General features: G+C 49.3%; 1 protein-coding gene across 5 annotated transcripts in view; it reads left to right on the forward strand.

The window, feature by feature from the left end:
- NLRP7 (NLR family pyrin domain containing 7) overlaps window positions 1-12,992 on the forward strand; it is a 43,851-nt gene that overhangs the window by 14,416 nt on the left and 16,443 nt on the right. For 2 of the 5 annotated variants that reach the window (XM_030819632.1, XM_030819633.1), the window contains exons 1-2: window positions 6,315-6,344; window positions 11,936-12,251. In XM_030819632.1, coding sequence (XP_030675492.1) covers window positions 11,975-12,251 — 277 coding nt within the window. In that variant the 5' untranslated portion in view covers window positions 6,315-6,344; window positions 11,936-11,974. Of the gene's footprint in view, window positions 1-5,963; window positions 6,171-6,307; window positions 6,345-6,438; window positions 6,464-11,935; window positions 12,252-12,992 lie in introns of those variants that run through there. The other 3 variants (XM_030819630.1, XM_030819634.1, XM_030819631.1) reach the window with 3 other exon arrangements.

Raw genomic sequence — 12,992 nt, forward strand, 5'->3', positions numbered from 1 at the left:
TTCACCGTGTTAGCCAGGATGGTCTCGATCTCCTGACCTCGTGATCCGCCCGTCTCGGCCTCCCAAAGTGCTGGGATTACAGGCATGAGCCACAGCGCCCGGCCTATCCTGTTTTGTTTGGATCTGATTACCGGTGCATGCAGCCCCCAGTCACGTACCCCCTGCTTGCTCAATCGATCACTACCCTCTCACGCGCACCCCCTTGGAGTTGTGAGCCCTTAAAAGGGACAGGAATTGCTCACTCGGGGATCTCAGCTCTTGAGACAGGAGTCTTGCCAATGCCCCTGGCCGAATAAACCCCTTTCTTCTTCTTTTTTTTTTTTTTTTGAGACAGAGTCTCACTCTGTCAACCAGGCTGGAGTGCAGTGGCGCGATCTCGGTTCACTGCAAGCTCTGCCTCCCGGGTTCACGCCATTCTCCTGCCTCAGCCTCCCGAGCAGCTGGGACTACAGGCGCCCGCCACCACGCTGGCTAATTTTTTGTATTTTTAGTAGAGACGGGGTTTCACCGTGTTAGCCGGGATGGTTTCAATCTCCTGACCTCGTGATCCACCCGCCTCGGCCTCCCAAAGTGCTAGGATTACAGGCGTGAGCCACCATGCCCGGCCACCCCTTTCTTCTTTAACTCAGTGTCTGAGGAGTTTTGTCTGTGGCTGGTCCTGCTACATTGCAACCTGTCTTATCAGCAAGGTCCTTATGACCTGTATCTTGTGCTGACTTATCTCATCCTGTGACTTAGAATGCTTTTTTTTTTCTTTTTACTGCAACCTCTGCCTCCCCGGCTCAAGTGATTCTCCTGCCTCAGCCTCCAAAGTAGCTGGGATTACAGGCGCCTGCCACCACGCCTGACTAATTTTTGTATTTTCAGTAGAGACGGGGTTTCACGGTGTTGGCCAGGCTGGTCTCGAACTCTACCTCAGGTGATCCACCTGCCTCGGCCTCCCAAAGTGCTGGGCCACCGTGCCTGGCATTTTTTTTTTTTTTTTTTTTGAAGAATGCCTTAACTGTCTGGGAGTGCAGCCCGGTAGGTCTCAGCCTTATTTTACTCAGCTCCTGTTCAAGATGGAGTTGCTCCGGTTCACGAGCCTCTGACGGTAGGTCCGTTGCCCAGTGCAAGCTGTGAGTCAATTTGCCGGGTCACTGGGTTGCAGAAGAGACGGAAGTTTAATCATAGGGCTCAGGAATGAGGAGATGGGAGGAAACCTCCAATCCATCTTTCCCAGAAGTCTGGGTCTAGGGTTTTTTTTTTTTTTTTTTTTTTTTGAGATGGAGTTTTGCCTTGTCACCCAGGCTGGAGTGCAGTGGCAGGATCTTTGCTCACTGCAACCTCCGCCTCCCAGGTTCAAGTAATTCTCTTGCCTCAGCCTCCTGAGTAGCTGGGGTTACAGGCACCCGCTACCACGCCCGACTAATTTTTTGTGTTTTTAGTAGAGATGGGGTTCCACTATGTTGGCCAGGCTGGTCTTGAACTCTTGACCTCAGGTGATTCACCTGCCTTGGCCTCCCAAAGTGCTGGAGTTACAGGTGTGAGCCTCTGCGCCCGGCCAGGGCTAGGGTTTTTAAGTGTTTTGGTGTGTGCCAAAGTGTGGCCATGCTGACTGCTGGCGGAGACGGGGACATGAACACGCAGTGTTCTCATGCTGATCCTATTCCTCGCTGGGGTCTTCAAACTGGTTAGTGTCAGCTATTTGGCTGGAATTCAGGGTCTGAAAAACATCTGAAACCATCCTTAAACAAAAGCCTTATAATTCTAATGTCCCAGAGTTTATATATAGGAACCATGCAGATACAAATCCGTCTAATGACCCTCCTGTCAGAAATCCTATCTACGGGAACAATAAGGAGGCAAAAGTGCAGCGTCTAGAGCCACATGACGCTCAGCAGCCAGGACATGGGCCGGAGTGCAGCCTGATTCACATTTTTTCATTTTTATTTTTTTTACTAAAAGCGGGTTTTCATTTTTTTTTTTTTTTTTTTTTTTTGAGATAGAGTCTTACTCTGTCGCACCCAGGCTGGAGTGCAGTCGCGCGATCTCTGCTCACTGCAACCTCTGCCTCTGTCTCCCGGGTTCAAACAATTCTCCTGCCTCAGCCTCTCGAGTGGCTGGGATTACAGGCGTTGAGCTACCATGCCTGGCTAATTTTTGTATTTTTGTAGAGACGCAGTTTCACCATGTTGGCTGGGCTGATCTCAAACTCCTGACCTTGAGTGATCCATCTGCCTCAGCCTCCCAAAGTGCTGGGATTACAGGCCTGAGCCACTGTGCCTGGCCTACAAAGCTTATTTTTGTGGGGAAAAGAAAGAGAGATCAGATTGTTACTGTGTCTGTGTAGAAAGAAGTAGACATAGGAGACTCCATTTTGTTCTGTACTAAGAAAAATTCTTCTGCCTTGAGATGCTGTTAATCTGTAACCCTACCCCCAACCCTGTGCTCCCTGAAACATGTGTTGTGTCAACTCAGGGTTAAATGGATTAAAGGCTGTGTAAAATGTGCTTTGTTAAACAAATGCTTGAAGGCAGCATGCTTGTTAAGAGTCATCACTACTCCCTAATCTCAGGTACCCCGGGACACAAAACACTGCGGAAGGCAGCAGGGACCTCTGCCTAGGAAAGCCAGGTATTGTCCAAGGTTTCTCCCCATGTGATAGTCAAATATGGCCTCGTGGCTGACCATCCCCCAGCCCGACACCCGTAAAGGGTCTGTGCTGAGGAGGATTCGTAAAAAAGGAAGGAACGCCTCTTTGCAGTTGAGACAAGAGGAAGGCATCTGTCTCCTGCCCGTCCCTGGGCAATGGAATGTCTGGGTGTAAACCCCGATTTTATGTTCCATCTGCTGAGATAGGGGAAAACCGCCTTAGGGTTGGAGGTGGGACATGCGGGCAGCAATGCTGCTCTGTAAGGCATTGAGATGTTTCTGTGTATGCATATCTAGAGCACAGCACTTAATTCTTTACCTTGTCTATGATGCAGAGAGCTTTGTGCACGGGTTTACCTGCTGACCTTCTCTCCACTATTATCCTATGACCCTGTCACATCCCCCTCTCTGAGAAATACCCAATAATGATCAAGGACGGGGGATCCTCCGTGTGCTGAACGCCGGTCCCCCGGGCCCCCTTTTTTCTTTCTCTATACTTTGTCTCTGTGTCTCTTTCTTTTCCTAGTCTCTCCTTCCACCTAACGAGAAACGCCCACAGATGTGGAGGGGCAACCCACCCCTTCATATTTTAAAGGATACAAATGAACAACCAAGGAGGAGATGCATAGGGGGAGGTTTAGAGGAGTCCCAAGTGCAGGAGCTTCTGTCCCTGTGGACCTGGGGTGCACCATAGTCCTGGCAAACGGATGCACCCCGGCTCACCAACCAGGAAGTCCTTCTGAACTTTCCTGTTTTTTTTTTTTTGAGACTGTCTCACTCCATCACCCAGGCTGGAGTGCAGTGGCGCTATCTCAGCTCACTGCAGCCTCTGCCTACTGCGTTCAAGTGATTCTCATGCCTCAGCCTCCTGAGTAGCTGGGTCTACAGGTGCACTCCACCACGCCTGGCTAATTTTTTATTTTTTTAGAGGCAGGGTCTTACTATTTTGTCCAGACTGGCCTAGAATCCTTGGGCTCAAGCAATCCTCCCATCTAGGCCTCCCAAAGTGTTGGGATTACAGGCATGAGCCACATGACGCCTGGCCCAAACCCTTTTCTTTAGGGGTTTATGTAGGATTCCTTAGGTGGGCAACGCTGATCACGTAGCTGGCAGTTCATAATCAATTCAACCTTCAGCTCCTCTCCTCTCCCTGGAGGCCACTTGGAGCCTGGGGCTGAAAGTTCCCAATGTCTAATCACTGACAGTTTCTTTGGCAGCCAGTTCCCCACCCTCGTGGGGTTATCTAGGGGCCTTCCAAAAGTCACCTCATTAACATAAGCTCAGGTGTGGTTGTAGGGCCTGAGTATGCATAACGAGAGATACCTCTTTCATCTTTATCTCTCCATAGCTGCTCTAGGACTAAAGGCCAAATGTTTTAACAAAACATACTCTCTCTCTGTCAGCTAGAATATAATTTATTTTTATTGTTTTTATTTTCTTTTTTTTCAGAGAGGGAGTCTCGCCATATTGCCCAGGCTGGTCGTGAACTCCTGGACTCCGGCAGTCCTCCCGCCTCAGCCTCCCAAAGTGCTGGCATTACATTCATGAACCACTGCACCTGGCCATCTTTTTTTTTTTTTTTTAAAAGATGGAGTCTCGGCCAGGTGCGGTGGCTCACGCCTGTAATCCCGGCACTTTGGGAGGCCGAGGCGGGTGGATCACGAGGTCAGGAGATCGAAACCATCCCGGCTAACACGGTGAAACCCCGTCTCTACTAAAAATACAAAAAATTAGCCGGGCGCGGTGGCGGGTGCCTGTAGTCCCAGCTGCTCCGGAGGCTGAGGCAGGAGAATGGCGTGAACCCGGGAGGCGGAGCTTGCAGTGAGCCAAGATCGCGCTACTGCACTCCAGCCAGGGCGACAGAGCGAGACTCTGTCTCAAAAAAAAAAAAAAAAAAAAAAAGATGGAGTCTCTGTCGCCCAGCCTGGAGCGCAATGGTGCAATCTCGGATCACTGCAACCTCCACCTCCCAGGTTCAATCAATTCTCATGCCTCAGCCTCCTGAGTAGCTGGGATTACAGGTGCACACCACCATGCCTGGCTAATTTTTTGTTTTTAGTAGCCAGGGGGTTTTTGCCATGTTGCCCAGGTTGGTCTCGAACTCCTGACCTCAGATGATCCACCCGCCTCAGCCTTCCAAAGTGCAGGGATTACAGGCATGAGCCACCATGCCTGGCCTCCACAGTGCCTATCTCTATAGATGGCATGCTGCAACTGATATATACATCTTCATTTGTGGGACCATTTACTTCCATTAAATTAACAGTTTAAATTACCAAAATTCTGTGCTGAATGCTTTCCACAAGATACACTGTTTTATTTAAAAACAATTTTAGGCCAGGTGCGGTGGCTCATGCCTGTAATCACCTGACATCAGGAGTTTGAGACCAGCCTGACCAATATGGTGAAACCCTGTCTCTACTAAAAATAGAAAAAATTAGTCGGGCATGGTGGCATGTGCCTGCAGTCCCAGCTACTCGGGAGGCTGAGGCACGAGAATTGCTTGAACCTGGGAGGCAGAGGTTGCATGAACCGAGATTGCACCACTGCACTCCAGCCTGGGCCACAGAGCGAGACTCCATCCAAAAAAAAAAAAAAAAAAATTAAATATCAGTTATTTATTTATTTTTTTGAGACAGGGTCTCACTCTGTGGCCTAGGCTGGAGTGAGGTGGCCAGTCACAGCTCACTGCAGCCTCAAACTCCTGGGCTCAGGTGATCCTCCCACCTCAGCCTCCTGAGTAGCTGGGATTACAGGTGCAGCCCATCATGTATGGCTAATTTTTTTGTTTTTGTTTTCGAGACAGAGTCTTGCTCCTGTCACCCAGGCTGGAGTGCAATGGCGTGATCTTGCCTCACTGCACCCTCCACCTCCCGAGTTCAAGTGATTGTCCTGTCTCAGCCTCCCAAGTAGCTGGGATTACAGGCACCACACCTGGCTAATTTTCTGTGTGTTTAGTAGAGACAGAGTTTCACCATGTTGACCAGTCTGGTCTCCAACTCCTGACCTCAGGTGATCCACCCGCCTCGGCCTCCCAAAGTGCTGGGATTACAGGCATGAGCCACCACGCCCAGCCTATGCATGGCTAATTATTAAATATTTTTGTAGAGATGGCATCTTGCTATGTTGCCTAGGCTGGTCTCAAATTCCTGGCCCCTAGGGATCCACTGGCCTAGGCCTCTCAGCCTGCTGGGATTTACAGGCAGGAGCCACCACATTTGTCCACAAAGTAGACTTATTGTATTTGTAACTTAGGAAGTCACAGAAGTTTTTATCCTCTTTTTTTTTAAATTTTAATTTATTTTTGTTTAATTTTTTTTCTCTACAAGAGTTTTTAAAGCTGGGAGCCAGGTACCCTGCAAAACTCAGAATGTGTATTTCCTGTTCCGTTGCCTATCACACCTGGCCCGGGTGGTCTAGGAAGGGAATTGCACCTTAATCTCACCTGGGGAGATTTAGCAAGCCGTGGTTCTCCAAAGCCCACTGCAGCCCAATTACAGCCGAATCCCTGAGGATGTGGCCCAGGTGATGTCAAGGTGAGCCTGAGGTCAGTGGTTGGGAGCCACCCAATGTTAATCTCAGTGGGGCGGATCCACCCTGGGCGGGAAAGCGCTCTCTCCACCCAGCGTACCAAGGGCCAGAGACCTCCCCTTTTTATCCATTTCCTTTGCAGAAAACACAGGCTGGAAGCAAGTCCTGACCTAAGGGAGGTGAGTGCTGGTTCTTGCATCTATTTATTTGTCTCTTCAAGGGATAAGTAATTAGTGGTTGAGTTTTATCCAATTCCTTTGCAGAAAACAGGCTGGAAGCAAGACCTGACCTAAGGGAGGTGAGTGCTGGTTCTTGCATCGATTTCTTTGTCTCCTCCTTTAAGGGAGAATAAATTATTGGTGGAGTTTCCACCATAGCCCTTCCCAAGCCTTAATGGTTGGTGTGAGGTTACTGGAAGGATCTTTGATTTTTTTTTTTGAGACAGAGTCTCCCTCTGTCGCCCAGGCTGGAGTGCAGTGGCGCGATCTTGGCTCACTGCAAGCTCCGCCTCCAGGGTTCACCCGCCATTCTCCTGCCTCAGCCTCCAGAGTAGCTGGGATTATAGGCATGTGCCACCACACCCGGCTAATTTTTGTATTTTTAGTAGAGGCGGGGTTTCACCATGTTGGCCAGGCTGGTCTTGAACTCCTGACTTAAATAATCCGTCTGCCTCGGCCTCCCAAAGTGCTGGGATTCCAGGCGTGAGCCACCGCGCCTGGCCTAATGTTGTCTTAAGGACTTCTATTCAAATATAGTTTAGAGGAGCTCAGGAGTTTGAGACTAGCCTGGGCAACATGGTAAAACTCTGTCTCTACAAAAAAAATAGAAGGCCAGGCACAGTGGCTCATGCCTGTTATCCCACCACTTTGGGAGGCCGAGGCGGGTGGATCACTTGAGGCCAGGAGTTCGAGACCAGCCTGCCCAAAATGGTGAAACCCCGTCTCTACTAAAAACACAAAAATTAGCCAGGTATGGTGGTGCATGCCTGTAATCCCAGTTACTTGGAAAGTTGAGGCAGGAGAATAGCTTAAACCTGGGACGGGGAGGTTGCAATGAGCTGAGATCATGCCACTGCACTCCAGCCTGGGAGACAGAGTACAACTCCGTCTCAAAAAACAAAGAAGGCCAGTCCTTGTGCTGTGTCCAAGCTACTTGTGGGGTGAGATGGGAGGATCACCAGAGCTGGGAGGTGGGGGCTGCAATGAGGTGTGATTGAGCCACTGCACTCCAGCCTGGATGAGATGGAGACCCTGTTTAAAAAAAAAAAAAAAAAGGCTGGGCGCGGTGGCTCACATCTGTAATCGCAGCACTTTTCAGATCACCTGAGGTCAGGAGTTTGAGACCAGCCTGACCAACATGGAGAAACCCCATCTCTACTAAGAATACAAAATTAGCTGGGCGTGGTGGCACATGCCTGTAATCCCAGCTACTCGGGAGGCTGAGGCAGGAGAATCATCTGAACCTGGGAGGCAGAGGTTGCGGTAAACTGAGATTGCGCCATTGTACTCCAGCCTGGGCAACCAGAGTGAAATGCCGCATCCAAAAAAAAAAATGTAGATGGCCAGATGCGGTTGCTCACGCCTGTGATCCCAGCACTTTGGGAGGCTGAGGCGGGCGGATCACGAGGTCAGGAGATCGAGACCATCCTGGCTAACACGGTGAAACCCTCTCTCTACTAAAAATACAAAAAAAATTAGCCAGGCATAGTGGCAGGTGCCTGTAGTCCCAGCTACTCGGGAGGCTGAGGCAGGAGAGTGGTGTGAACCCGGGAGGCGGAGCTTGCAGTGAGCCGAGATCGCACCACTGCACTCCAGCCTGGGCGACAGAGCAAGACTCTGTCTCAAAAAAAAAAAAACAAAAAAGACAAAAAAAAACAACCCTTGTCTCTACTAAAAATACAAAAACTAGCCAGGCATGATGCAGTGTGCCTGTAATCCCAGCTTGTTGAGAGGCTGAGGCACTGGAATCACTTGAACCTGGGAGGTGGATGTTGCAGTGAGTCGAGATTGTGCCATTGTGCTCCAGCCTGGGCAACAGAGGGAGACTCTATCTCAAAAAAAAAAAAAAAAAAAGAAAAGAAAAAAATGTACTTGGGAAAAAAAAATACTTGGCTGGGCCTGGTGGCTCATACCTGTAATCCCAGCACTTTGGGAGGCTGAGGCAGGCAGATCACCTGAGGTCAGGAGTTCAAGACCAACCTGGCCAACATGGTGAAACCCCGTCTGTACTAAAAATACAAAAAACATTAGGTGTGGTGGCGCATGCCTGTAATCCCAGATACTTGGGAGGCTGAGGCAGGAGAATCGCTTGAACCCGGGGAGGAGGAGGTTGTGGTAAGCCTCACACCATTGCACTCTGGCCTGGGCGACAGAGCAAGACTCTTTCCGAAAAAGAAAAAAACCCTGAATTTTTTCTCAAGCGTTCTCACTGCAAAATGGAAAGGCAACTATAAGAGGCAGTGGATATGTTAATTAGCTCGATTGTGGTAATCATTTCATTGTATATATAACATCGCTCCATGCTGTACACTTTGACACGTAAACATTGTATATATTACTTTAAAAATGCTTAAAAAATACAGACAAGGTCTCCTTGTGTTGCCCAGGCTGGTCTGGGACTCCTGGGCTCACATGCTCTTCCTGCTCAATCCTCAAATTGTATATATGTAATTATACCTCACTGAAGGGTTGGCCCCTCCACACCTGTGCGTGTTTCTTGTCGGGTGGGACGAGAGACTGAGAAAAGAAAGAGACACAGCGACAAAGTACAGAGAAAGAAAAGTGGGCCCAGGAGACCAGTGCTCAGCATAGGAGGACCTGCACCGGCCTGGTCTCTGAGTTCCTTCAGTATTTATTGATCATTATCTCTATCATCTCGGAGAGGGGAATGTGGCAGGACAATAGGGTAATAGGTAATAGTGGGGAGAAGGTCAGCAGCAAAACATGTGAAACAAATGTCTCTGTCATAAACAAGCTTAGAAAATATGGTGTGCTTTGATGTGCACATACATAAACATAGCTGGTGTATTAAAGAGCAGTATTGCCACCAGCATGTCTGACCTCCAGCCCTAAGGCGGTTTTCTTCTATCTCAGTAGATGGAACATACAATCGAGTTTTACACGAGACATTCTATTGCCCACAGATGAGCAGGAGACAGATGCCTTCCTCTTATCTCAACTGCAAAGAAGTCTTCCTCTTTCACTAATCCTCCACAGCTAGGGGACGGTCAGGTCTTTCCCTTCCCACGAGGCCATGTTTCAGACTATCACATGGGGAGAAACCTTGGACAATACCTGGCTTTCCTAGGCAGAGGTCCCTGCGGCCTTCTGCGTGTTTTGTGTCCCTGGGTGCTTGAGATTAGAGAGTGGTGATGACTTTTAACAAGCATACTGCCTTCAAGCATTTGTTTAACAAAGCACATCCCGCATAGCCCTAAATCCATTAAACGACACAGCACATGTTTCTGCGTGCACAGGGTTGGGGGTAGGGTTACAGGTTAACAGCATCTCAAGGCAGAAGAATTTTTCTTAGTACAGAACAAAATGGAGTCTCTTATGTCTACTTCTTTCTACATAGACACAGTAACAGTCTGATCTCTCCTTTGCCCCACACCTCCCAGCTGGGGAAAAAAGATTTGCTGTTCCCTCCAAGGGTAAAGCTGTCCACCTCTGTCACCACCCAGGCTTGGCAAGTCACAATGTTATTTATTCTCCAGGCTGCCTCTCTTTTTTTTTTTTTTTTTTGAGACGGAGTCTCGCTCTGTCGCCCAGGCTGGAGTGCAGTGACTCCATCTCGGCTCACTGCAGGCTCCGCCTCCCGGGTTCCCGCCATTCTCCTGCCTCAGCCTCTCTGAGTAGCTGGGACTACAGGCGCCTGCCACCATGCCTGGTTAATTTTTTGTATTTTTAGTAGAGACCTCGTGATCCGCCTGCCTTGGCCTCCTAAAGTGCTGGGATTACAGGCCTGAGCCATCATGCCCGGCCCTCTTTTTTTTTTTTTTTTAAGGCAGTGTCTCACTTTGTCACCCAGGCTAGAATGCAGTAGCGCAATCTTGCCTCACCGCAGCCTCAACTTTCCGGGCTCAAGAAATCCTCCTGCCTCAGCCCCCCAGGTAGCTAGAGTAGAGATAGGTTTTCGCCTTGCTACTCAGGCTGGTCTCCAACTCCCCAGACTCAAGCGATCCTGCTGCCTCAGCCTCCCAAAGTGTTGGGATTACAGGTGTGAGCCACTGCGCCCAGCCATTAGTTACTTACTTTTGAGACAGTGCCTCACTCTGTCACCCAGGCTGGAGTGCAGTGGCTGGCTCACTGCAATCTCCAAATCGCAAGCTCAAACAATCCTCCTGTGTCAGCCTCCCAAGTATCTGGGACTACAGGTATGCTCCACCAGGCCTGGCTAAGATTATTATTATTATTATTATTTTTTTTTGAGAAGGAGTTTCGCTCTTGTTGCCCAGGCTGTAGTACAATGGCACCATCTCGGCTCACTGCAACCTCCGCCTCCCAGGTTCAAGTGATTCTCCTGCCTCAGCCTCCCAAGTCCCTGGGATTACAGGTTCCTGCCAATACGTCTGGCTAGCTTCTGTATTTTTAGTAGAGATGGGGTTTCACCATGTGGGCCAGGCTGGTCTCAAACTCCTGACGTCAGGTGATCTGCCTGCCTTGGCCTCCCAAAGTGCTGAGATTCCAGGCCTGAGCCACCGTACCCGGCCAGTACAGTTATATTTATATCTGTCCTCCTGCTATTTGTTTTCGATGTGTCATTCAGTGGTGGGCTGAAATGTTAAACAAGTGGCTCTTGGGGTTGGTGGCGAGGAAGTCTTGGTTTGTAGTGTTTGCTGATTTCTTTTTTTGTGTGTTTGAGACAGAGTTTTGTTCTTGTTGCCCAGGCTCGAGTGCAATGGCGTGATCTCAGATCATGCAACCTCCACCTCCCAGGTTCAAGTGTGATTCTCCTGTCTTGGCCTCCTGAGTAGCTGGGATTATAGGCACCTGCCACCACGCCTGGTTAATTTTTGTATTTTTAGTAGAGACAGGGTTTCGCTGTGTTGGTCAGGCTGGTCTCGAGCTCCGGACCTCAGGTGATCCACCCGCCTCGGCCTCCCAAAGTGCTGGGATTACAGGCGTGAGCCACCACGCCCTGCCGTGTTTGCTGATTTCTGTGGTATGATTGTGATTTTGTACTATCAGTGTGAAATCACAGCCCATGGATGTTGGTATAGGTACATGTAGGAAGCCCCCATTAGCCAGCACGGGCTGGCCCTAGCATACCACTGACCCTTCATTCTTTGTATTCTTTTTTTTTCTTTGTTCATTCTTTTTTTTTTTTTTTTTTTTTTTTTGAGATGGAGTCTGGCTCTGTTGCCCAGGCTGGAGTGCAATGGCGCGATCTCTGCTCACTGCAAGCTCCGCCTCCCGTGTTCACACCATTCTCCTGCCTCAGCCACCTGAGTAGCTGGGACTACAGGTGCCTGCCACTACGCCTGGCTAATTTTTTGTATTTTTTTTAGTAGAGGCGGGGGTTTCACTGTGTTAGCCAGGACGGTCTCCATCTCCTGACCTTGTGATCCGCCTGCCTCAGCCTCCCAAAGTGCTGAGATTACAGGCATGAGCCACTGTGCTGGGTCAGATTTTCCGTCTCTTAATTCAGTCTACATAATATTTTACCACTCGTGGTGCTGCAGGGACAGTCTTGTTCTTGGCACATAGGCAACTGTGGTTTCATTTAATGATGGTAACTGGTGAACTGTGTTTTCTTTTTTCCCCCGCAGTTCTTCAGCCTTAACCTGAGGTCTCATACTTGGAGCACTATGATGGCAACCCAGCTACAGTGGACTCTGGAGACCCTTCTGGAGCAGCTGAATGAGGATGAATTAAAGAGTTTCAAATCCCTTTTATGGGCTCTCCCCCTGGAAGACGTGCTACAGAAGACCCCATGGTCTGAGGTGGAAGAAGCTGATGGCAAGAAACTGGCAGAAATTCTGGTCAACACCTCCTCAGAAAATTGGATAAGGAATGCAACTGTGAACATCTTGGAAGAGATGAATCTCACGGAATTGTGTAAGATGGCAAAGGCTGAGATGCTGGGTAAGTAGAACCTGGGGTGTCCTGGTCATTTGTAACAAAGAATGAGCCCTGGCTGGGTGCGGTGGCTCACGCCTGTAATCCTAGCAATCTGGGTGGATGGATCACCTGAGGTTAGGAGTTTGAGACCGGCCTGACCAACATGGTAAAACTCCGTCTCTACTAAAAATACAAAAATTAGCTGGGCGTGGTGGGGTGGTGGGTGTGTGTAATCCCTGTGATTCGGGAGGTGGAGGCAGGAGAATCCCTTGAACTTGGGAGGCGGAGGTTGCAGTGAGCCGAGATCGTGCCATTGCACTCCAGCCTGGGCGATGGGAGTGAGACTCCATCTCAAAAAAATTAAAAAATGATAGATTCGTACATATACTCGTGATCTTAATTTTCCTATTACCTGTTTTGCATTTTCAGCATATTTTAAGAGATGTGGTCTTGCTACATTGCCCAGGCTCTTCACTGGCATAATCACAATACACCACAGCCTCAAACGCCTCACCTTAAGCAATCCTCCTGCCTCCGCCTGTTGAGTAGCTGGAGATACAGGTACATGTCCTGTGCTTGGCTCGGCTTTTTTTTTTTTTTTTCCCTTTGAGACAGGATTTCAGTCTGTTGCCCAGGCTGGAGTGCAGTGGTGCGATCGTGGTTCACTGTAGCCTCCAACACCTGGGCTCATGCTATCCTCCCACCTCAGCCTTCCAAGTTCATTTTTTTGTTCTCTTTTGTAGAGATGGGGTCTTGCTATGTTGA

This window comes from Nomascus leucogenys, chromosome 10 (assembly GCF_006542625.1).
Source record: "Nomascus leucogenys isolate Asia chromosome 10, Asia_NLE_v1, whole genome shotgun sequence".
NCBI classification, from domain to species: domain Eukaryota; kingdom Metazoa; phylum Chordata; class Mammalia; order Primates; family Hylobatidae; genus Nomascus; species Nomascus leucogenys.